This window comes from Chanodichthys erythropterus, chromosome 23 (assembly GCF_024489055.1).
Source record: "Chanodichthys erythropterus isolate Z2021 chromosome 23, ASM2448905v1, whole genome shotgun sequence".
In the NCBI taxonomy this organism is placed as follows: domain Eukaryota; kingdom Metazoa; phylum Chordata; class Actinopteri; order Cypriniformes; family Xenocyprididae; genus Chanodichthys; species Chanodichthys erythropterus.
This window is the reverse complement of record NC_090243.1, coordinates 3,743,585-3,770,100: the sequence shown is the minus strand read 5'-3', so window position 1 is coordinate 3,770,100 and position 26,516 is coordinate 3,743,585. Positions and strand designations below refer to the sequence as shown.

General features: G+C 36.8%; 1 protein-coding gene across 8 annotated transcripts in view; it reads right to left on the bottom strand.

Annotated features, from left to right (window-relative positions):
- ncoa2 (nuclear receptor coactivator 2) overlaps positions 1–26,516 on the bottom strand; it is a 128,036-nt gene that overhangs the window by 44,021 nt on the left and 57,499 nt on the right. For all 8 annotated transcript variants that reach the window (XM_067378719.1, XM_067378713.1, XM_067378718.1 and 5 more), the window contains 5 exons: positions 25,353–25,525; positions 16,157–16,260; positions 9,008–9,185; positions 5,376–5,558; positions 407–508 (listed from right to left, as the gene is read on the bottom strand). In XM_067378719.1, coding sequence (XP_067234820.1) covers positions 407–508; positions 5,376–5,558; positions 9,008–9,185; positions 16,157–16,260; positions 25,353–25,525 — 740 coding nt within the window. The remainder of the gene's footprint in view (positions 1–406; positions 509–5,375; positions 5,559–9,007; positions 9,186–16,156; positions 16,261–25,352; positions 25,526–26,516) is intronic.

Genomic DNA, 26,516 nt, shown 5'->3' with positions numbered 1-26,516 from the left:
ATATATATATAATACTATTAATAATGTTTATATAAAATTAATTTGTATAATGCGAATACAAATAAAACATGCACACACACATAGATACATACAACTGGGGAGCAAGACTCATTCTCATATAAACTCAAAAATAATATAATAAATATGTAATATAACAATTTAATTTCTTTGGTCACATCTAAATCCACTTAAAAAAAAAAAAAAAAGCATGAGAAAACCTTTCAGAGGTTTACAATGTAAAAGTCGGCGCCAATTCAGATTGATGTTATTAAACAGTCTCTCCAGGTTAAAGTCAGTATCTGTTGTTTTAAGCGAGGGGTTGTGCATTGAGATGAGCGCTGACTGTGATGTGAACACCCTTTGAAAAGTGTAAGCGGGGAGAGAAGGGAGGCGTTGGCATGGTTACCTTGGAGGTCTTGGCGGGTGGTGAAGCTTTCGTGCGTGGGGAGCATGGGTCTCTCTTTCATGGGAACTCTCCGTGCGACGCAGATCAGACACGACTGGAAATCTATGGTCAAAGACAGAGCGAAAATGATCAGATCAGTGATAACAGATTATTTAACCATTTTAAGGGTGTTAATGAATGATGAGGCATTCGTTCTGTGTGTTTGTGTGTGTCGAGGGGGCGGTGCAGAGTTGAGCGTGGGGTGATATGATGGAATGTGACCTTTCATTTGTGTGTCATTGTGGAGGCTGACCCTGCTGTGCTGCTCCCATGGAGACTAAGTTAGAAAAGTCATCCCTCATCCACCCACAACAAGATCATAAGAGAGAATCATAATGTCTGCAACAGCATTATGTCTGACACATCAGACACATGCATGATCAGGCATAATAAACAAGAATAAGGCCACTCAAAAGTTTGCAATCAAAAGTTTGCAATATTTTTTTAAGAAAAAAATAAAAATATTCAGCAAATACAATGATAACATTTATAATGTTACAAAAGATTTCCATTTTTATTTGTTCTTTTGAACTTTCTATTCATTAAAAATCCTGTAAAAAAGTGCCAAAGTTTCCACAAAAATATTAAGCAGCACAACTGTTTTCAACATTGATAATAATAAATGTTTCTTGAGCACCAAATAAGCCTATTTGAATGATTTCTGAAGGATATATTTTATATATATATATATATATATATATATATATATATATATATATATATATATATATATATATATATATATATATATATATATATACACACACACACACACACACACACACACACACACACACACACACACACACACATTATATTATATATATATATATATATATATATATATATATATATATATATATATATTATATAATATTATAAAATAGACAACAGTTATCTTGAATTGTAATAATCTCTCACAATATTACTGTTTTGATGAACATGAGACAATTTAGAGACAACTATCAGTAACGATATTCATTTAAAGGGGACCTAGAGGGGACCTATAATGCCTCTTTAACAAGATGTAATATAAGTCTCTGGTGTCCTCAGAATGTGTCTGTGAAGTTTCAGCTCAAAATACGCCACAGATCATTTATTATAGCTTGTCAAATTTGCCCCTATTTGGGTGTGAGCAAAAACACACCATTTTTGTGTGTCCCTTTAAATGCAAATAAGCTGCTGCTCCCGGCCACTTTCCAAAATAGGATGGAGCTTTAACAGTTCGCGCTTCAGTTGCTCAACAACAACAAAGCTGGAGAATCTCACGCAGCCAAAATGAGGATTGTCAGTAATGGTGTTCAGCCTTACATGTTCAGCATTACATAGCGGATAAATTTATGTAGTTGCTGTGAAGCTGATTCAACTCATCGACTAGCATGTGCCGTCATGTTAATCAGAGTTAAAATGACCCTGAAATGATGGCATGGCAACAACACTCTACTACAACAACTCTTCCTCTTCTCTAAAGCAGTCCAACATGGCCTCGCCCCCTTTGTTGTGTGTTCCCGGGGTCAGGGTTTATGTAAATTTTAGGATTATTGATGTCACTAACCCAGGAAGAAGCTTGTTGTAGACCCTACCAGCCATTTGTTGTACAGTAGTCCTTAAACAGAGAATTCTTTACAAGAAAATTTGTTCCTTTGCATTGAACTTTAAGTGTCGTAACTTTGCAGATGTTGTTTATGCTCAAACAGCAACACACTAACTTAGGTTAAAAAAGTGAAATCATAATCAACCACCCCTTTAATCTTTCAAACCATTAGTACTTGCTTCATTTCAAGGAAATCACTGAAAGTTACAACTGAAAGTGAGTCAGATGTTGATTCAGTAACCGCTCTGACTGATTTAGTTAGTTCATTCAGTGAAGGACTAGCCAGATTGAGAGATATATATATATAAATAAAATTCAACTCCTGTCCTGTGTTTACGAGTCTTTTTGAATGATTCATTAAAAACAGCTCATTATTGTGTCAACTTGCTTGTGAATCACACTGCAGATCATGCAATCCCTCTGAATTGAACCAATGAACTTTGTGTTGGTAGCGACATGTTCTATTTTTTGAGCTACAGGTCATGTTGTTTACATCAGAGCTAATGTGAACAGGCCTTTTTATGTGCAAACACACGGCTGTTGTCGAGCCCCTTGGGTGGTCTTTACTCTAAATTGCATGAAGACCCAGCTTCACCGTCTCTGTAATAAACTCTCTCAGACATCCCTCTCCTCATACACATTCCTCCTCCAGCCGTCTTTCTCTGTCTCCTGCGCCAGGTTGAGCTGGCGGCTGAAAGAGCAGCTGGCACACAGCTAACATTGACGGGCCATAAAGAGAGACGCTTCTTCACTCAACACACCAACAGTACCCAGCAAAAATTAAACATTATGTGTGTGTGAGAGAGATCTCCCGTTGCCTCACACTTGCTGTTACACACACACTCTCAACCCCAGCCAGGGCCAAAACCAAAGCCAACACAATCCAGTGGAGAAGTGGGTCTCAAATGCACCCTGAACTCTGGGTGACTCCGAGAGGTGGAAGAGGAGGAAAGAAAAGAGTAAATTAATCACAGACTGAAACATTTCTCTGGGCGGGACGCAGATGCACGTTCCACGATCACTGCTGTCACCTTTTCGCCTTATTTTTCAGTAATTGGATAACTAATTTCTCTCATATTTCAGGAATGACTGTCAACACTGAGTGTTGATTCTACATTAGCAGTGCAACTGACTCTGAAAACTCTTATACAGTTTACTCCTTAACCGTCTGGTGCTCTTTAGTCATTTTTGATTAAAAAAAAAAAAAAAAAATTACACTTTATTTTTTATTTTTATTTGTTTTTAGAATTTTTTACTTCATCAGGAATGGAATGACACTTGGTAAAGGTTTTGGAACTTGCTTGTGATCCAAAACAAAACAAAACAAAACAAAACAAAAACAAAACAAAAAAACAAAACAAAACAAAAACAAAACAAAACAAAAACAAAAACAAAACAAAAAACAAAACAAACAAAAAAACAAAAATCAATGGACATGATTCAAAAAGGTTAAATGGTCCTGAAAAAAAAAATGGTCCTTTTGGTGCTGCAGCCAAACGAAATCTTACTGAAAGAGACATCAAGCTCAAAATTGGAACACAACTTGTTTAGATTTATGCCTTTGATATTCTTGCAGTTTTAGAGTAAAACATGTTTTTGGAAACATATTTCATATAAAAATTGAAAATACTATTTTTGTGCATTTTTCATAATACATGTAAAATTCTGTAACTTTTTACTACAGCGTAAATATAATTTAGTACAATAAAATCCCATAAAAATACAAAATATTAAATAAAATATAATCAAACTAAAATATGTTACATTCTTTTCACTGAAATATATTTTTTAAAAAAATAAAAAATTAAAATATAAAAAAGCACCAGTGGGTTAAGATTTGTGGTGTACAGTCAAAAATTACATTTCAAAGTTTGGCAATATTTTATGATACTGAATTGATATTCTAATCCCAACAATACATTTGTTTAGTTAGATTTTTCAGATGGGAAAAAAACACCATTAGCAAGTTAGATCAACACACATTCAAATTACTTCTATATGACCACCACAACTGACTGCAAATTCAGAATAAAGGACCTTTACCTGTACAGTGTGGTAAACAGCAAGGGTTTTCATATGATGATTATGAAAATGTGATGCGTTTTTTTCTGTTCAACACTCGTTGCATAAAGCAACAAAGTAACAAAAATATATTCAATTATTTAAAAAAATTAAAAAAGGTCACTAAGCTAGAAAAATATTGTGACAATACAATGGTACAGTGATCATATCAAATGGTAATACCATGGAGCTCTGATATATACCATGCAACACTACATTTCAATAGCTTGGGGTAAGCAATATTTTTTATTTTAGAGAAATAAAATTAAAAAAAAAAATTCTCTGTTTCCATAAAAATATTAAGCAGCACAACTGTTTTCAACATTGATAATAATGAGAAATGTAAACCACCAAATCAGCATATTAGAATGATTTCTGAAGGATCATGTGACACTGAAGGGTAGGGCTGTCAAACGATTAATCGCTATTAATCGCATACAAAATAAAAGTTTGAGTTTGCATAATAAATGTGTGAGTAATGTGTGTAAATAATATGTATATATAAATAAATATATACATTAATTTGTGTGTAAGAGAAATATGCTATTTATGTACAAAAAAAATATTTATATATAATATAAATTATATAAAAATATGAATAAATAGATATACTTGTAAATATTTCTCAAATATGTACATGGATGTGTTTGTATTTATATATACATAATAATTACACACAGTACACCCACATATATTATGCAAACTCAAACTTTTATTTTGTTTGCGATTAATCGTGATTAATCGTTTGACAGCCCTACTGAAGAGTGGAGAAATGATGCTGAAAAATCAGCTTTGCCATCACAGGAATAAATTACATTTGAAAATATATTCAAATAGAAAAGTTATTTTAAATTGCAATAATATTTCACAATATTACTGTTTTGCTGTATTTTTGATCATATAAATGCAGCCTTCATGAGCATAAAAAAAGTCTTTAAAAAAAACAAAAATCTTACCGACCCTAAACTTTTGAATGATAGTGTATGTTAAATTACCACTCCCCCTGATGGTAACGAGATCATTCGACGACAGCACCTAATGACAACTGTCGATAAAGACAACAATTGTCATCCACTGGAGACAAAAAATTATTTGAACAAACTCTAGGTTAAAATCTGCTTGTTTGTGGGTCAGTTGACAAATGAATGCTCAGCTCAATGAAAGGGGAGTAGCACTTTGCTTGGCTGAAGCTTCCTGCTACGCTTTGAAGCATTAAATCTAGAGTTTCAGTACTGTTCATGTGGCTTAAGTGTGTTTTAAGAAACCGTGGCTCACCCTCTCCCTCCTCCTTGATGGACTTTGGTTCAGACACAGCAAAACACTGCATAGTCTCATATTTCTGCTGTGCCTCATGATCCTGCGTCTCTTCGGCCTCGCTGTGAGGGTTCACGAGCATGCGGCAGTTGAAGGTGTGGCTGTTCCGCCGAGGATTCTCGCTGGACCACGGCACTCCGTTCACTGTGGGAGGGAAGTAAATAGACATCACTCACTGTCACTCATTTGAACCAGCATTCCCTAAATTTTCCTTACTAAATAAAGGGGTGTTCACACTGACAGTGATTTACAGCAGCAAGGGACTGCTGTCATTAATTTTCAATAAGAGTTGGCGATGTGACAACATGAGAGACAGAGACCGTTGGCGATGAGACAAAGTTTAAAGTTTACATCTAAAAAGTGCACTAATTCAATGAATACCAATGAGAGTGTTCATGTGATCTGCCTGTAACTTCAAGATGAACAGAAAATTCTTAAGTATAGTGACTTGGCACCGTCCCCCACTGTCGTTTAGATTTTTTTTAAATCACTAATAAAAATTATTTAGTTCAGAGAACAGACATTTCAATCAAAAACTGAATGTGTCTGCTCAATGCAGCGTGAGATGAATGAGAGTCAAAGCACAGATCAGCAGCCAGATTTCATTTATCACAAGAGTGAGGAGCTGACTTACAAGATGATGGCAGAAGATTTGGTTTCAAATCGAAATGTAAAAGCCAGTACTGTTTTGTTGTTGTGTTTTTCATTAAGAATAATAATGAACCCACCATTCAAGCAACTGCGAACCCCAAATTGGAGCTAATTTGAAAGCGAAAGTAAAATGCACACGGCCGCAGGAATTAGGAATTAACTGAAAATGGGCACTCTGCTCCACACCGTTATGAATCGCATGTGCAGTTTACTTTCGCTTTTGAATTAGCGCTTTAAAAGAGGGAAAAACTCCAATGGGACTAACTACGGGAGAATTTGCCGTAGTTGATAATATGTGACAGATTAGATGATGCAAGGGCAGGCAGGCAGACACCGACTGATACCCCCTTTCCACCAGCACAAACCAGGTGCTAGTTCAGAGCTAGTGCTAGTGCCAGTTTGGAGTTGGTTCAACTGACAAGCTTTCTAAGAACCGGTTTGCCTTTCCACGGGTTAGAGAGCCAGCACAGAGCCAGGTCTTACGTCACTGTATACATATCATATTTCACAGCAAAGCTAGCACTGCAGCGCCAAACACAAACACACCAAGCTTGTTCGAGATGCATTGGCTTCCCGCAAAGTGATCGGCACATGACATCAAAGCTCCGCGAGAACGGTCCAAAAGCACAAGGAGTCGTATGCTCTACAAACGCTCCTGTGGACCCGCGGCACTCCGATGTCAACAGTCCGCACTGCTCCGATGCATCTCGAACAAGCCTTCCATCGACGTGGATGTTTCACTACTGTTGATGCTCATGGCTTTGCGAACCTACATCCAAACACGGCTCGCCGTAATTTGTATATAGACGGAGATTACAATCGAACTGCTATTAGCTTGATTAGCTGCTATTTCTAAAATGGCGGTCACAAATTTCTTGTTGGTCACGGTAACCCCGCCCCCAGCCCCTGACGCAAGCGGTTCTTACTTCTAGCCCAGCAATGTTTTGGTGCTACTTACGAACCACTTTTCCTGGTTCGGAGCTGGTGCTTTGTTACCCCTTTTCCACCAAGGCCGTTTGAGTGCTGGTTCGGAGCCAGAGCCTAGTTTTAAAACCGTTCTTTGTCTTTCGACACACAAAGCTCCAGCTCCAAACCAGGTAAAATGGTGCTTTTGGATTGTTCTCGAGGAGCTTTGATGTCATGCGCCGATCGCTTTGCTAGAAGCCGATGCAAGCCTGGTGTGTTTGTGTTTGGCGCTGCAGCGTTAGCTTGGCTGTGAAATATGAGACGTATACAGTGACGTAAGACCTGGCTCTGTGCAGCTCTCAAGCCTGTGGAAAGGCAAACCGGTTCTTAGAAGGCTCGTCAGTTGAATCAACTCCAAAATGGCACTAGCACTAGCTCTGAACTAGCACCCGGTTCATGCTGGTGGAAAGGGGGTATGTGTGTCGAAAGATTTGAACTGGTTTGAAACTAGGCTCTGGCTCCGAACCAGCACTCAAACAGCCTTTGTGGATAAGGGATAACAAAGCACCAGCTCCGAACCAGGAAAAGTGGTTCGTAAGTAGCACCAAAACATTGCTGGGCTAGAACTAAGAACCGCTTGCGTCAGGGGCTGGGGGGGCCAACAAGACACCCGTGACCGCCATTTTTGAAATAGCAGCTAATCGAGCTAATAGCAGCTCGATTGTTATCTCCACCTATATACAAATTACGGCGAGCCGTGTTTGGATGCCGATGTAGGTTCGCAAAGCCATGAGCATCAACAGTAGTGAAACATCCGCGATTGTTGATAGAAGGCTTGTCTGAGATGCATCGGAGCAGCGCGGACCGATTCGGCGGGTGCCGCGGATCCGCGGGAGCGTTTGTAGCGCATACGACTCCTTGTGCTTTTGGATCGTTCTCACGGAGCTTTGATGTCATGCGTGATCGCTATGCGAGAAGGCGATGCATCTCAAACAAGACTGGTGTGTTTGTGTTGGCGCTGCAGCGCTAGCTTTGCTGTGAAATATGAGACGTATACAGTGACGCGAGACCTGGCTCTGTGCTGCTCTCTAGCCCGTGGAAAGGCAAACTGGTTCTTAGAAGGCTCGTCAGTTGAACCAACTCCGAACTGGCACTAGCACTAGCTCTGAACTAGCACCCGGTTCGAGCTGGTGGAAAGGGGGTTTGTGTGTCGAAAGACAAAGAACTGATTTGAAACTAGGCTCTGGCTCCGAACCAGCACTCAAAATGCCTTGGTGGAAAAGGGGTATGAGTGTGTGACCATGCACTTGTACAAATGTGACTATGTCAAATTTTAACACGCACATTCTCAAAAAATGGTCGCATATGCAACCTATTTGGTCACATTCTGAAGCCCTGCCCCTGCAAGCCCATGTTCATCACTTCTGGCAAATATGTGTCAAAAATTTGAGGCAAAATCATGTAAATTTGGCGGGATGGATGGAAACATGGATGGAAAGTTTGGCTTTTTTGTTATATCATCATCCATTTACATTAAATTTATTCAAGCAACAGTTAACTTGAGTTATAATGACAGCCTCAAGAAATTACCAAAAGTGCAAAATGCTGAGTAGAACAACAAAACCACAATCATTCAGAACATATTTAATGTTTAAAGCTAGGCAATAGAGAGTAGGATTAGAATTCCAGGGTGAGAACCATAACCAATGAGTGTTTTCTGGCTGAATACATAATTTGAACCAATAACAACAAGGTTTCTATGAGTCTTTCCTCTCTTTCACCTCTGCAGGTGACCTTCCCCTCTACTGCCACTGGGGGAGGAGGAGATTTTGATATTCCTTTCTGTAAATCCAAGTTCTTAATGCACAATCTGATTAATATAATCGCAGGATGGAAAGTATAACTGCTCCAGTAATGCAACACTTGAGTGTTGAGGAATAAGCGTTTCCTGAAAAGTAGACTTGCTAGAAGCGCAAAAGAAATGAAAATAGCTAAATGGGAAGGAAATAATGAATGGAAAACAGAAAGAGTCTTACCATGTGACTTGGGCAGGAGGTTTTTGATGAATTCTGTATGGTCTCCTACATGCAGGATGCTGTACACACTGGTGTTCATCAGCTCTTCCTGATTATACCGCAGGTACTGTGTCACGTTCTCTGACACAAACACAATGTTCCCATCCATGTTCACAACGAAGAAGAAACCGTCTAAGGCCTGGAGGAGAAAAACACAAAGCTGTTGGTAAAGTGAGCACAAATGTGCAGCTAAAAACACCAGTGCTATATGACGAGCACAAGCAGACATACAGACTAAAGCACATGCCCATCTGAAAGCTTAACCATATAATTAGGAAGATACAATAACCAGCAGAAACAAAACTAAAAGCCATTCAGAAAAGGCAGGAGTCCTTGTAGACACTCCAAACAACAGATCAAGTGAAGTAAAGGCGATTACGACATGAGTCTGAATTCATGGCCTTAAGATTGATCGAGTGGTTTGAACAACAACAGGCTGAACATAATGATCCGACAATGTTTTCGCTTCTCAATTCAGGTAAACCATAATGAAGTAATTAGCTGCAGGAAAACAAGAAGATCTCATCAGTTGCAGTTAGGAGGTGATTTTAACGGGCTTCCTCTTGGAGCAATACTGTCAGGCAGACGGGAAGTGGAGCAACTGTTTTTCCTCATTTTAAATGCAGATTACAGGCTATGACTCTATTAGACTGCATACTTGTGCATAGTTACATCCTGATGGGTGCAGTGAAGGGATACATTATATATTGATATTAGAGTTGTTTTATGCAGTGGTATTGTGAATACTGGATATACACCATCATTCAAAAGATGGTAAGATTTTTTTAATGTCTTCAAAATAAGTCTCAAATGGCGCTTTTGCACTGCGTGGTACTACTCGTCTTGGCTTGGCACGGCACGGCTCGCTTTACGGTTTGCTTTTCCACTGCAGTTAGTGCCACTTCAAAGTGGGTGGGATTATAGACTGATCGTTATAGGTGCACCGCTGATCCGCTTCTTGTCTACCAACGAGTCTGCACCTCGTCTACTGACCATGATACAGCCATTTTTTTTCCACGTTGCCTGCAACAGTTGTTTAAAGCAAGTCGTTTCTGTTTGCTAAGTTTTCGATTAAATTTCATATTCGAAATCACCAATGAAATCTGACAACAATGTCTCATAAATTTTGTTTCTAAATGCTCGAATCATGACAAAAAAAAAGTATTTTTCAGGCTGGATCAAGCTAATGCGCATGCGCAGTCCTAAATGCGGGTCTTGTGTCTCATTTCGGAGGCGCGCGTCTGACTGTTTCTATAGGAACCGGAGCTTCTAACGGCCGCTGCAGTGACACGATGTCGATTTATCGACTGGATCTTATTTAGAAGGCGGGACTTATTTCACCATATTAAACGTTGCACTTTCTCCCATTCAAAACAACACAAGTGACACGTCTTGTGTTATTCTATAGTCTTTGGTATGGCTCGCTTGGATCTTCCACCAAAGGGGTACTATTTAAGCGAGCCGAACCATTCCATACCGTGCCGTACCATGCAGTGGAAAAGCGCCATTATACTCACCAAGGCTGCATTTATTTGATAAAAACAAAACAAAAACAAACAAAAAAAAAAAAAACAGTAAAAATAGTAATGAAATATTACAATTTAAAAAAAAAAAAAGCAAAAGAAAAAGTGATTTATTCCTATGATGGTAAAGCTGAATTTTCAGCATCATTACTCCAGTCTTCAGTGTCACATGATCATTCAGAAATTATAATATGCTGATCTGTTGCTCAAAAACATTTTTTTAAATTATTATTATCAATGTTGAAAACAGTTGTGCTGCTTAATATTTTAGATCAAAAGAACAGAATTTATTTTAAATAGAAATTAAGTCTTTACTGTCATTTTTGATCAATTTAATGCATCCTTACTGAAAAAAAAAATGTTCACTTAAAGTTAATCTAATTTGTTAAATGTAATCTTTAGCAAATCTAAGTATGCATTTTCATATTATACATTTTATTTATACATATGCTGTCATGCTTAAATTCACCTGTAGCATTTAAAACAAAGTTTTTACCATTTTATTTTTTGTTTATTTTGACAAAAAAAAATATAGAATAATAATAATATCAGGTATTTATTGGTTATCAGCCATAAGACAAAATAGTTACACTTTATTTTAAGGCGTCTTTGTTACACTGTAATTATATGAACATTTAAGTACTGAGCAATATTAAGTAAACCTATAGTGCTTACTATAGCTTTAGAATTAGGGTTTGGTTCGGTTGCATGCATGTAATTATGGATCATTTATAGTTATTACAATAGTAACTACATGTAACATATGCAACAACGACACTATAAAATAAAAGTGTTACCGACAAAATTAATCATCACCTTATGGATATCGGGACATCCCTAGCAAAAGTCGAGTTTATAAAATGAATTATCTTTATGTAATAATTCATTAAAAATAAATAATAAGCTAAATTATTATATTATTATATAAATTGAATTATATAAAAAGGGATTAGAAATACTTCTAATCTCTAATCTTCAATTGTATATGTTTAGCTACTCAGAAGTAGCATCCTTGAGATCTTTAATACGTTTGTCTGTGCGAAGATGAACCTTCTTGCCTGCTTGTGTCGGCAAAAAAGAGCTCTCCCGAATCTCAGCGCTTCATAGCGTGTGACAGAAATGATATTGACGAGTCTTAATTGAAAGAACACAGCCTTAAGTCAAGCATTACCTATCAAGATGGTGTCAATTAGGCCTCTGAATGCAGTCGGGCCCCTGAGGGCCTATAGCGATCCCTATAAAAGCTGCTGTTTGTTTTAGAATGTGGAGCAGCAGCTCGGAAATCATTCTTTAATCTGCGGCGAAGCGTAATAAGCTCTAAATCTTTTTATCAGCAAAACAAACACATCGTCTCTTCCTAACGCAGAGAATTATTTCACAAACACTTGGCCGTGAAAAAGAAAAAAAAAAAACACTCTCAAGAGAAGTAAAGAACAAACGTACATACTCCAGAGAGCAGATAAAGCGAGGGACGGAAAAGGAGAGAGGGGGACTGAGCGAAAAAAAGCCCACAAGTCCCTGTTTGTGCACTGCTCTAGATGTGGCCATCTGGTGGGCACATTCAGCAAACATCGCAGAGTAAACACGGAAGAATGCCAAATCCACCTTTTTATTTAGCCAAACTTATGCAACTCTGTAAAATGTGCTGATGGACGTGTATTGCGACATGAATGGAGCTGGGTGGGCCCGTCCTCACTGTCCCGCTGTGGGAGGTTGCATAACTTCCTATACAAAGGAGAGACGGGGTCCAAGCTCATCGTGAGGTGCGGACACCGAAAACGGACACACAGCCAGTGGCACGCCGAGCTTGGCCACAAATCCCCACACACTGCTTCGAAGAACACAAAGCTGCTTTAGCAGATCCTATGGCTGCTCACACTTCAGCTTCCACCACCAAACAATGGGGTTTTTCACTGGGGCAGGGGGCCGTGCAGCACTGCGAAAGCTTTGCACAAGGCCTGTTTGTGTGCACGAGTGTGTGCGAGGTGTTTCGGTGAGTGTGTGTGCCCGGGCGACACTGGAGGGGCTGTTATGGGTGTCGGGTGGAAAAGGGCAGTCGGCTGAGTTTCCCCCTCTCTGGCCCTTTGTCACAAGTGGTTTTTAATTAGGTGCATTATAGCGTGTGGGTGTGAATTGTCCCTTCCTTCGGCCGTTTCAAACAGATGGAAGATCAAGCGCACAGGCACGCAGGCTATATTTGGCATCCGCTTCGTGTTGATTCGGTGACGGAGGACCTCGGAGGCTATAAATACCCCAAAGAGGAGAGGGTGTGAGAGGAAGATGGAGCGGCTGGATGGGTGGATTCATTCAGAGCTGGGCGTCCTGCCTGCTCAGCCGACCAACGAAAGTTGTTCGTTTGCACTAGAGAGAGTTGAACTGTTATTTAAGGGGGTAGTTCACCCAAAAATAAAAATGTATTTTTATCACTCTTTCCTCACCCTCAACTCATCAGTCAACAGAATTGGAAAACATAGTGACTGCATTGCAATGCCTTTGGTCAGACAAACAGACAGTTCAGCCCCAAACTCACACCATTGGTTGAGTCAACACTTGTGCACTATGAATGAGAAACTGCTATCATGGCCAAAGAGAGCATATCTGATGTTTGATGTAGAGTTGTGTGAAATGAGATTTTAAAGGATTAGTTGACTTGTACTGATAATTTACTCACTCCCATGTCATCCAAGATGTTTATGTCTTTCTTTCTTCAGTCAAAAAGAAATGAAGGTTTTTGAGGAAAACATTTCAGAATTTTTCTCCATATAATATAGACTTCAGTGGGGATCACTGGGTGGAAGGTCCGAATTGCAGTTTCAATGCAGCTTCAAAGCACTTTACGTGATCCCAGGCGAGGAATAAGGGTCTTATCTAGAGAAACGATTGGTCATTTTCTTAAAAAAAAAAAAAAAAAAAAAAAAATTATATACTTTTTAAGCACAAATGCTCATCTTGCAAGGCTCTGCGATGCACTCCGCATTAAGTAATCATGTTTGAAAGGTCACGCTTAACGTAGGCAGAAGTACCGCGGTAGGGTGAAAAAAGTCATTTTATCCTCCAACTTCAAAATTGCCCGACATCAATGCTTTACCTTTTTTTGTAAAGGCCATTTGACTTAGTCTTTGGACGTTCAACTTGTAAAAATTGGATCAGTACTTTCGCCCAAGTCATGCGTGGCCTTTCCAACGTGATTACATCGTATGTGGTGCATTGCAGAGCAGTGCAAGACAAGCATTTGTGGTTAAAAAGTATATAATTATTTATTTTTTTTTTTAAAGAAAATGACCGATCGCTTCGCTAGACAAGACCCTTATTCCTCGGCTGGAATCGTGTAGAGCCCTTTGAAGCTGCACTGAAACTGTAATTTTTACATTCAACCTGTTGGTCCCCATTGATCCTGGAAATGTTTTCCTCAAAAACCATAATTTCTTTTCGACTGAAGAAAGACCGACATAAACATCTTGAATGACATGAGAGTGAGTAAATTATCAGTACATTTAAATTCTGAAGTGAACTAAACCTTTAATGTGAGCAGGGCTATCCACACTCAGGGTTCCTACTCCTTTTCAGCGATCATTTTCTAGGACTTTTCCAGGACATTTTCAATTTTAGAACAATGGGAATAAAAGACTGGGATCACGCCCTAAAGTAATATATTGCTCTCTAAGTCTTTAAAAGGTTTATTGCCATGACTTAACTATAAAATCAGTTTTTAATATGAGCTCTTAATCATACATTATGACTATGGAAGATTGTTTCCGTAAAAAAAAAAAAAAGAAGGTAATTGCAACTTTTACTTTTTATCTCGCAATTCTGACTTTTTCTTGCAATTGGAAGTTTATCTCTCACAATTCTAAGAAAAGAAGTAAGAATTGCAAGATATAAACTGTCAAATGCCAGAAAAAAGTAATAATTGCGGAAAAAAAAGATCAGAATAGAGTGATATAAACTCGCAATTCTGATTTTTTTCCCCTCGCAATTGCGAGCTTAAATCACAATTATGTAAACTCGCAATTGTAAGAAAAATATTTAGACATTTTTTTTATTTATTATTCAGTGGCGGAAACAAGATTCCATAGTTTATTGTCATTACTTAACTACTGATGCACACTTCTATTTTTTTGGCAGTAAGTTTCAGAAGATCGTTATCTTTGCAAGGTGGACTTTTCAGGGTAAGAGATGGACTAAAAATAAACTCTAACACCTTACAGCTAGATTCCGATAAATAAAAAAGATAAATTCTTCAAACAGTGGTACAAGAGGATGTGGTGCTGGTCCTTCAAGAGTCACTCTCAATCTGTCTGTCTATAAAGCCTATAAAAAAATCTGTCTTGTATTTTACTAAAATTCAGTATGTGATTCTTAAATGGGGGCATTTTTTTAGGATTCTTTACCTAATCTAAGTCTCTGAGATCCTGACACCTCACACTTCTGGAGACTCCAGGTAGGTTGCAGTTCTGGAAAATGGTGGCGCTGAAGACTAAAGGGTTTCTGATGGTTTCACACTTAATTCTTCACTGAGCAATTTTGCTGTCCAATGGTCATGCCTTAACTGCAATTTCTAGTATTGTTCTAGTATAGTATTGCATCCTTCTTGTGGGGATTTATTAATTTTTGACCTTTCAGTCTGAGATAAATCTCTTTTTGGCTCTTTTTATCATCTTTTAGCTCTTTGGTCACTAAAGAAAAACCCAAGAAGTTTAAAAAAAAAAAAAAATTTCCAGGACATTTTACATTTTCTCTAATTTTCCATGTGTTTTCCAGGACTGGAAAATTTGTCATCAATTTTCCAGGTTTTCAAGGTTTTCCAGGATGAGTTGGAAACCCTGACACTATAAAATTAGAAACAATATTCCACTGTTTGAACATTTCTTCAGATTCATAGCATTGTTATCGTTAACTAAGACTACAAATAATGCTAATGTAAATTGTTTTTTTGTAAATTAAATATAGCAGAAATAATATACACATTTTAGGGGGTGTTTATACGACACTAAAAACGTATTTTTTTTAATGTGTTTTGGCCGTTCATTTACACAACAACTGCATTTTGAGGGCCTGAAAATGCAAACTTTGAAAAGGGGTATCAAAGTGCACGTTTTTGAAAATAATACCATTATAGCCTCCTTGTAAACTACAAAAATGCTAATTTGTGAAATCAGTTACGTCATGCGCATTCATATTACGAGTTCAGTCTATTGCCGCAGAGTTTCTCTTTAGTGACATTGCCAGCTACTGGTGCAAAGTTAAAATATTAATAAACACTACTATAATAGCATATAAATGATACTAAAATAACACTGCTTCATAGAGACACATCATTATGCTTGAGCATGTTTTTCATGCCAAAAATGTGCTTCTCAACTGTCAGCTCATGAGGTCTTTATTCAGCAAAAGGATGGAGGAATTTGGAGATTTAAACATCAAATGGCTGCCAAATTTTTAACACAACATTCTTTTTTATAAGGCATACAAAAAGGCATTCACTATGACTCTGTCACCCATACACGGTTGCCACTTGGCTCTTCCGCATGGATGTCTGCCTGCATGTTCTGTGTAACCTAGTAAACACACAGCACAACCGACCCACCTCCAGCATCATTGGTCCAAGGGCATCTTTGTCAATAACACTTTGGCCTGTCGATGACACATCAGCCTTCTGCACTTCATCCTCATTGGCTGCAGCAGCTTTTTCTGCAGGAAAGAAAGATGCAGATGAAGAGAGAGAATAAACTCAGAACATCATAGAGAACATACAGAACATCAACAGCACAGTCCACTATAATTTTGCTATTTTATGTTAAAAATAGAGCTGCAGATTTAACACGTTCATTTAATTAAATTAACACGTTAACATTATTAACGCAGCAGCACCGCCTCTACGTAGGTCATCTTACATTTCATACAGTTTATGATGACGAACATGATGCAGGGCAGCAACTCACTGCATGATGGAGACAATAGAATGCAGTTATATGCACCTAAAATTTAAGATATTGGGGCAAAAATGCCCCTGTATGAGATTTTGTCTGATATTTATATCATATAGTTAAGCAATAGCACACAAGCAACAATTGCAATATCACACAAGTGCTGTTTTTTTTTTTCAAACAGCACAAGAGCAAATGTGATACTGATTTTATACAAGAGTTCAATAAATAAGAAGTTAATATTGTGTTATATTTTAGACACAATTTTGTCTGTTTTTGTCAATGAAAACATTAGCCACAGCAGAACGATTGCGTGTCTCCAAGCAACAGAGTGGTGTTTCTAAATGAATTTGCATTTTAAACTAATCGGGTGGCTCATTCAATGGCTCATTCATAAAGAGAGTCATTTACTTCATTCCTGAATAAGTCAGCCATTTGAACGAATCAAATGAATGGATGACTCCATGACTTACTCATTAAGATATGTTCCGTTACCTACTGGCAGTTTTAGTTTCTTATTTAGAGTATTATATCATAAAAAAATAAAATAAAAATACATATACCATATTATTAAAAATCAATTAAAGCTATAGTTCACCCAAAAATGAAATTTCTGTCTTCATTTACTCAATCTCATGGCCACTGTAGCCTAAAAGTTTGTGTAATAAATTCTATGTTAAATCAAATACATAATTTCTTTCCAAAGCTACTTTTTGTAAATGTCTATTTGATGCTTTTCTCATTTAACACAATAATGACTTTTTTTTTAATCTTTTGGGAGTAATATTTAGCCAAAGTTTAGCTAAAAAATTATATTGTAAGTTTAGCTAAAAAAAAAAAAAAAATGTAAAAATTGTAAAATTTGAAAGGTAAAATTATCATCATGTGATCATATATCACATGATAATATATAAAAAAAAGAGATAGCTGCCTGTGACTGAGATGCACATGAGAAAAGATACAAAAAAAAAATGTTATGCTGTTTTTTGCATGCCATAATATGTTCTACTTTGCAAATTTGATGTCAAAGCAAGTGATATGAAATATGATTCATGTTGATGAATTACCAGTGTATAAAACCAATTAATTATTTGGCTAAAGATTTGCCATGACTTATTAAATGAAGTATTTTTCCCAAAATGACAGCTGTGGGGTAAAGTGTGCCAGAAGCTACAGGGTAAGCTGTGCCAGTGCTTCAAACCATAGTGATGAGTTTTGCCTCTAAATGCAGGAAATACTATTACATTGGTCTCAATGGAAAACACTAAAGCAAGAAAATGGGAAAAAAAATATTCCCAGAATTTCTTAAAAAAAAAAATGATGTGAATAATGTGCAGTAAAATTAGGCTTGGAATGACATAGAACATTGTTAAAGTGTTTTTCCTTTCATGTTGATCTTTTTATTCGAAAATGAACATGAGCATATTGTTTCAATGATTCAACTAACCCCTTGCCAATCCCATATTTCTATCACCTTTAGTTATAGTTACATTATTCTAATTATTGTTGATAGCAGACATCCTGAAATACAATTAGTTGCATTAGTTTTACCTCAGTCTCCTTTCTCCTTGAATAGAGGACAAGTTAAGCATAAATTGGCACTGCTTACTCTGTCTCCCCTACTAAGTGAATACGGTAATTTTGTCCGAAACTCAGTCCTCGGTTGGAAACATCAACATTTCCATATAAGAACCTAAAACCCTTCATTAGATCCTGCAGAGTTTAAGTGTTTTATTTTCAAATTACATTAAAGACACTTCATGTGCTCTTGCTAGCTTAAGCATATTAACATTTCTTGAAAGGGCAGTTCTCTCTCTCCCTGCTCACTAAAGAGTTTAATTTTATATTGCACACACGCACCTTTTTAAACCCCTTTCTCTCTCTTTCATACTGCCGAGCGCTTGTTGAGACATGTTGTTATGGCACGCATTTGGACCTTAGCAACGCATGTCAGGCTAAATGGGTACATGTGAAGCCTCAGATAACAGCCATGCAGCCAGAACATGAATGGAACCGTCAATACACTCATGCGCGGGCACAGACACAAACAAACCATTATATAAAGAATGGAGAACATCATTCTTCCCAACAAAATGACATGATTTGTAAACAACGCTGGCTGCAAAACAAAGCACTCAAGATGAAGCTAAATCTAGGAGGAAAATTAGTGAATCTCACAAAGAACATGTCTGGGACATATTTCACCACAAATAATTATAAAAATAATAATACAATTTATTTTTTGCCAGGGATGCATCGATATGAAAATTTTGGCCGATAATGATAACTGGTAATTTGTTATATTTGAAAGCCGATAATTATATATATATATATATATGATATATTGGCTGATAAATCTAAATTTAAAATTATTATACAATTTTTGAGAGCCTGATTACAAAAACAAAAGTTTCACTATTAAAAGCCATGCACTGTAAACACTATCGCTCAAAATACTTTACTAGTTTGAATAGGACAAACTTAAATTGAACAAATTAGTTCAGTCAAAAGAACTTTTATGAGTATTTAGAAGTTCACAGTACTTGCATATTTCCAGTAAACTGAACTGTTTCATTGTTTTGAGTTGTATGAACTCATTTCTTTTAATTTAGACTAATTTAAGTTGAACTGAAACTGGGCTGGGATTTCTATTCCCCAGCATGCCTTGCCCATGGCACTCGAAAGGGAGAGTAAATGCTAAAATGTTATATAATGTTTTTTTGTTTTTTTTTTATGGATGCACTGATACCAATACTGGTATAGGTGTGGAGTATTTGGTTATGGCTTGAGTGGAGGTGGCTCCACTCACATGAAATGAAATTTCTCATTTCATGGTCATATTGCCCACTCGTCCCCTATTCCACATGAGAAATCTGGTCACCCTAGGTTGTGGTTCACAGTGTTATAAAATACTTGATTTTTTCTTTAATGACTTTTGTTAATTATACCCTTTGAAGGTTATTGGACATTGTGAAATTTGTGCTTTACGTTTATGACAAGCACATAAAAATTATTACTTTTTTCATTTGAGTAATAATAAAGAAGCCGTCCTACATTCATTAGTCTCACTGTGTTGTACTTGGAGAAATGCCACTTTACCAAAAAAAAAAAAAAAAGAAATTAATTAATAAATGTATAGGCATCGGTATCAGTGAGTACCAGAAAAAAAAATATCGGTACACATACTCGGTTCTTAAAAAAAAAGGTATCGGTGCATCCCTATTTTTTTTTTTTTTTTTTTTTTTTTAAGATTAATGTTTAGCAACTAACTGTTATAAAATAAGTAATAAAATGACTAAAACTGAAATTAAAAAAAGCTAAACAGAAATATACATAAAAAAAATACAACCTTTATTAAAAATAAAAATTGAAAAAAGAATTACAATATTAATAAATACTATAAAAACAATCCTAAAATAACACTAACTGTCAGTGAAACATCCTCAATCCCACAATTCCCTAGACCAATCAAACTTCCTGTCTGTACCCATCCATTAAAGGGAGTAGTCCTCGGGATCATCAGTGAATGCATTGGGCTCGCAGAGGACACGATAGAGGCGCAAACTGTGCCGGCATGATGGGTAGCCATATGGCAAAGAGAGAGGGCCATCCATCAGCCTCCCCCTCAGACCGTTCTGGGATGCTCCACACGCTGCTCTTCCCGTATATGTGCATGTGTGTCTGGGAGAGATACGCATGCGTACACTCCTGATGATGAGTGGATGTGAGCGTGTTGCGTGTCAGCAGGTCTTTGTGGTGCCCAGCAGGGACTGGTAAACCAGCACAGCTGCACCAGAGGTCCGGTGATAACTCATTCCCTCTCTCATTTCAAACACAGCTGCAAAACGGTTTCCTTTCTGTCAGCCAATCCCCATCAAACAGGAAAAAAGGCAGTTTTATCTCCAGAAAAGCTGTGAATCAGGTCAGACCCTCACTTCAGCAGCAGATGGAGTTTCTTGAAGCCTTTAGGATCTGACCTATCAGTCACAATTCAAAGCCCTGCCCATGACTCTGCTCTCGACCAATCAGTGCACATCCTGATCATGAATACTAGGTCATGATGACTCTCGTGGGAGGATTCCATATCACGTCATCTATTGGGTGTTGTTCTGCCTCTAAATTTATAAGCGCTGATTCACTAATGAACAAATTAAACTGGTATAATTAAGAATAATCCAGTTTTGAAACTCAAGTTTTTAAATGTCTAGCAGATGACTTATAAAATAAAAACACCCTTTTCAGGCAAATTGTGTTTACTGTACAAACAGGAAGAAAAATGTACACTGCCACAATTTATTAGCCTTGCTTGTTAGCATAGCTAGCTTACAGTGGCGTGCAGTGGTGCTCTGAAATCAGGAGGCATATTTTTATTTTTATTTTTTATGAATCATTGTAAATTCATGTGCATTACTCTTAAAGTTGACAAATCTTCCTTGTTAAATGAACATTACTTTACAGTACATCAAAAAAAAAAAAAAAGAAACCAAATACAACTCTATTTTGTAATTTTACATTAACAATGTAATGTTCTATTTATCAAAACCAAGTCAATCTCATCAAGCATCAAGTGTTTTAAGCATCTCTACATTCATTCCAAAAATGATTCATTCCAAAAATATATTGTTTAAATTATTATTGCCTTTAGTTATTATTTAATAATAACTTAAAGGCAATAATAATTTAAACAATATATTTTATTTGTTTTTTGCGGTTTTTCTTTTTAATTGTCAACCTAGAATATTTTGCATCATCAGTCATGCTCCATTAACACCGTCTGTCACAGACACGAATTGCATTTTTAATTTCACCAAGCTGATTGCACTAAAAAACCCCGCAGTAATCATGCTTTCAGTCCATTTCAAGTTTGATTTTGACGTAACAAAGTAGATATATATCTAACTGGGTGATCTGTTTACTTACTTTTCGATTAGTCTTCCGATTGACGCCATCATTTGTTCAGTCAAACCTACGCGCGGAACGCGCACGTCAACGTGAGGCGGGATTTATTGCACAAACCAATCATATCCAATCATAACTAATTACATCCTTTCATAGCGCGATGGAGACATTGCCTCCTCTCACGTGACTTTCCCCCATTCATTCTCAATTACCCCCCACAAAACCCACCGCACGCCGGGGTTCTGATGATTTTCTATAGATTCCTATGAGAGGAAAGGGAGGCATGACTCCTCTGTGTAACTTTACCTGCGGGTGTCGCTGTTGGGCAGTGTTCCTTAAGAAATACGCGTGACTTGCGCTCTTTTTAATGTCATAATTTGTAATATTTGTGTTGTTTTATATGTAATATGGATTATTTTCTCATCCTATTTTTTTGAAGAGGCACTGCCTCCCTTGCCTACTCGGAGGAAACGCCCCTGCTAGCTTAATAGTAGGACTGCAAGATTAATCGCGATTTCAGTTTAATTTCGATTTGGCTGCTATTTTTTTGAATTTTTAATTATATAAATATGTACAAAGTGTGTTAGTGAAGAGCGGCTTTGTAATCAGAATGGCACTGCTTTTGAAAAAGCAACACGCGTCAAACTTACAAATTTTCCCAAACATGAAGTTCAAGCGTTCATGAACCTCTTCTCCAACAAAAGATGACTTTTAATGTGTTTTTACTCCAAATTCACTTCATAATGTCAGTCGAGTATTTGAAATAGCATTTTGATTAGCATTGCATTATATACTTTATTATTATGGAAATACCCGAGAAGGCATATATTGTCATAGTCGTGTGTTTATTATATTCATGTTTAATCAATCAAAGCGTTTCTATCTTTTTATTCAGTTACAGTATGGTGCCCATAGGGGATTTCCTAGAACAACGTTCGTTATATTACTTCTGCGAGGCATATTTGGAGTATCTGCTCAAGAGCGCCCTCTGCCGTCCAATATGAAACAGACGTGTTTAGCGCCACGTAATGCTCACTCCATTCTATTTTAAATAAAAATAGGAAAAATAATACTTCTAAAGAACTTTAGGGGGAAACATAATCTATGATTTCTCCAGTGTACAGAAGTGTACAGGAGTTGCTTTTTTCCCCACAGTGGATGCATAAGAGGCATATTTCATATTAAATACATGGACTTCATTTTTGATTTTGCATACCTCCTGACAAAAATAAAGAAATTATTGTCACAAATTTTTATCATAATAACATAATATTTTATAATAAATCTTTAGACCTTTCTATTTGTTTATAATCATGGGCTGCTTGCATGTTAACAGGTAAGCCCGCAGTTTCCTGTAAAATAAAAATATTATTATAATTTTCTAATTATTATAGTTATATTTATCTTTAAATAGTCTATTTTTTTATTTTTAATAATGAAAGTTATTACAATATTAATATTTCTTATTTGATTTAATATTTTTATTTAACAATAACAATAAAAATAAATAATAATGATAATAATTATTATTGTTAGTCAGAATAATATATTAGCACAACATTTTGGGTCAAATTGTGCAGCCCTACGATCAATCAAAAACTTGGTATTGCTTACATATTTTTTCCATGTTTTATAAATCACATTGTAAATCGCAAATCAAAATTTTAACCAGAAAAATCTATTTTTCTCCAAATCGTGCAGCCCTACTTAATAGCATATTATAACTGAGCATACTGAGAAAAGGTTTTCTAATATTTTGACCTATAAGCAAAAGTAAGCAACCACCCATAACACCCATAGCAATGCACAAAAAACTACTCAGAACACTGTAACAACCACATAGCAACACCCTGGCAACCAATCACAACATCTTCACATCATGATGACAATTTTTGCATAGGCAACACATTCCCAACATTTTCTTCTGTGGAACAGATTTTAGTCAACTGTCAGTTTAGTGACTATTTACTTTCACTGTATGGAGGAAAAGGAGAAAAAAAAAATCAATGAAAGCAAATAGTGACTGAAGGTGCATTCACATTTACCATTGTTTAGCTAATTTTTGTGATCGGAATCAATTTCAAAAGGAATTTACACAATTAGGAATTCTGTGTGAGAGCGAAATAGTTCTCCATGCAGATTTTGCAACGGTTGCAACATGACAAGAGACAATTTTTGCCCACAAAATTTTGCTAATGTGACCACAGCTTGAGGCTGTCAGTTTCTGTGCAGTTTGTGTAAGAAAGAAAGTCATGAAGGTTTGGGTGTGAGGAAATGATTTTTATTTTTTGGTGAACTATCCATTTAAATGTTAGTGTTGATCATTATCAGTTTCGCAAGCACTAAAACAACAATTCAAAAAATTCCCTTTGTAATACTTGTGTAACTTTAATTAGTCATATCATATATATATTTCACCCAGCACATACTAAAATCCCAACACTACCTCTAAATGAAAGTAAAACATCTCTTCAAAGAGACATTTGTTGTTATGGGCTTGAATAAAATGTGAAGAATATAGAATCGTGAGCCTTTAAAACTGTGTTTTCAGCAGAAACCTGCTTCTGCTTTAAAGTGCTTCCTGTGAGTGTCAATGATGTTGTGCTTCCTTTACAAGGAAAGCTGACTGCTGTGCTCTACACTTGAGGCCTTGTTTACAGGCAAAACAGACCCATTTGTGTCTTTGGAGGCAGTTTGAGACTGTACAAACAGTGTTAGTGCAGTGTGTGATGCTGTGCCCGTGCGGCATTGAGCGTAGCGGAGGAGAGGAGAGGTGAAGGAGGGGTAAAAGACAACACAGCAGACGCCGACCATTGCTCAGCATTACATAACCTAGAGCTCAGTACGTCACAAACAATCTCCATCACAACCCAGTCAGAATCAATGCAGATACACACGTCAAAATAGCACCTACGCTGCGACCAAAATCAAATACTTCCCTACTGTATATTAGGCCTATGCGCTATGCCAAAAGAGTAGTATGCTAAAATACAAAAAAAAAAAAAAAACAAGAGATGAAAAGCACCCGGATGATCTAGTACTACTGCAGAGATTCTGAAGTGCGCATTTGATTGACACTTAATCCCATTAGGCCACAGATGAGGAGTGAGTCACATGACAGTGACAACATGGCTGATGTAGTACATCCAAATGTCATTCATACTGCACACATTCATACTATATAGAACTTATGTTTTTTAATAGTCAAGAAGTAAGTTTCCAAACAAATGCAGTACCTACTATACAGTATAAATCTACAGCAGTCTATATTTATTATTTTGTGCCATAAGAGAATTTTAAGAAAGTTAAATTCAAGATATTTTCTATCACAGGGAGAGAGTATGAGATGTATAGATATACATTCATCTGTATAAGTTTTCAACTAACTAAAAGCATAACATGCTAACAATCACAACATGCTAACAAGCATCTGAATACAAATCACTGCACAAGAAGCACAAACGAGTTCAGAGACAAAAATCCCTGGTAACATAAGACAACTGCAAAATTACACAAAACTAGAAAAGAAAAGAAACTGTTACTTCTAATTAAATCTTGTGTTTGGTTTCTGTTTGTGGTTAGCATGATGCTAATCTGTCTAGGCACCTGATGAAAGTCAATCTAAATTTTATGGCTGATTTGACAAAGCTCTTTCTCAAGATCTAATGACAGGCCAAACATATTCACAAACAACCTGAAAATGCCTACAGTCTGAAGTCTGTGTTGGCTCCTAATAACTTCTAGCTTAACGCAAAGGTCTGAATATGCTAAACCTCAGTGAATGTAGCACTATGTAGAGATTATGTTTTCACTGTCATACCTCAGAGTTTATAATTAGGAGGGTTTATTTTGGGAAAAATGGTGTAATACTGAACTGTCGTGGGCATTTGTCACGTATTCTGATTGGAGATTAATTGGAAAGACAAGTAATTATTCAAGTTCAAAGAAGATTCTTACCTTGCTCTTTAATTTGACGAATCTGTTTCACGGTTTCCTTTAGGATTGCACATTTGTCAGGCTTGACATTGAAGTTGTCGATGTCATTGAAGTTTGCGAAAATCAGCTCTGCAAGCTCCTCTATGTACTTATTTTCATGTTCCCGGTTACGTTTTTCAGTGCTTCGTTTGGGACTGTGAAGAGAAACACAAAAATATTTCTGACTAAAAAGCAAAACTACAACTTGTTAATCAGACCTGTACATGCTTTAAAGTCCCTCTGTAGTCAATAATTGTATCCCTTAAAACGCATCTTTGATTACCAAAATTAATCAAAAGTTTTTTCCTTGAAAAAAAATTCTTAATGCCTTAAAATAGCCTGAATGTAACTCTTAAACCCATTTAATTTACACGGATCTATGTATATGATAATTAGCCCCACCTACACTCACTTGCACGAGCTCAGACAACATCCACTTGGTCAAATTATTGAGGTAAACGCTGCACAATGGTATCGCTTTTTAAATTGTCGGACATATAATGGTAAGTAATATGATTAGCATTTTGCTTGACTATGTTATCAAACAGCTAATAATGTGGTGCTAATGTTACACAAACCATGCTCCCGTTTGCCATGTCAGAGTCAAACAGCTGCCTTCTAACAATCAGTATCCTTTGAAATGCTTTGAACAACTCAGGACGTCATTGGAGAAAGGCATATAGTTCATCATATAGTTCACAGCCTCAAACTCATTCAGAATCAAATGTAAACATCCAAATAAATACAATACTCACATGATCCGATGCATGCATGCAGCATGCATGACGAACATCTTGTAAAGATCAATTTGAGGGTTATATTAGCTGTGTGAACTTTGTAAATGCACTGTTTTATAGTCTAGAGCTCGGGGGCAGGGAGCGCGAGATTTAAAGGGGCCGCAGCCAGAATCGGCGCATAGTTAATGATACCCCAAAATAGGCTGTTAAAAAAATTAATGAAAAAAAATCTATGGGGTATTTTGAGCTGAAACTTCACAGACACATTCAGGGGACACCTTAGACTTATATTACATCTTGTAAAAACTGGTTCTAGGGCACCTTTAAAAAGAAAATTCTCAGCAATGGTGATGACTTATGAATTTGCACATGGTTTGTCAAGAAGCATATTAAAAACACCACACAGACA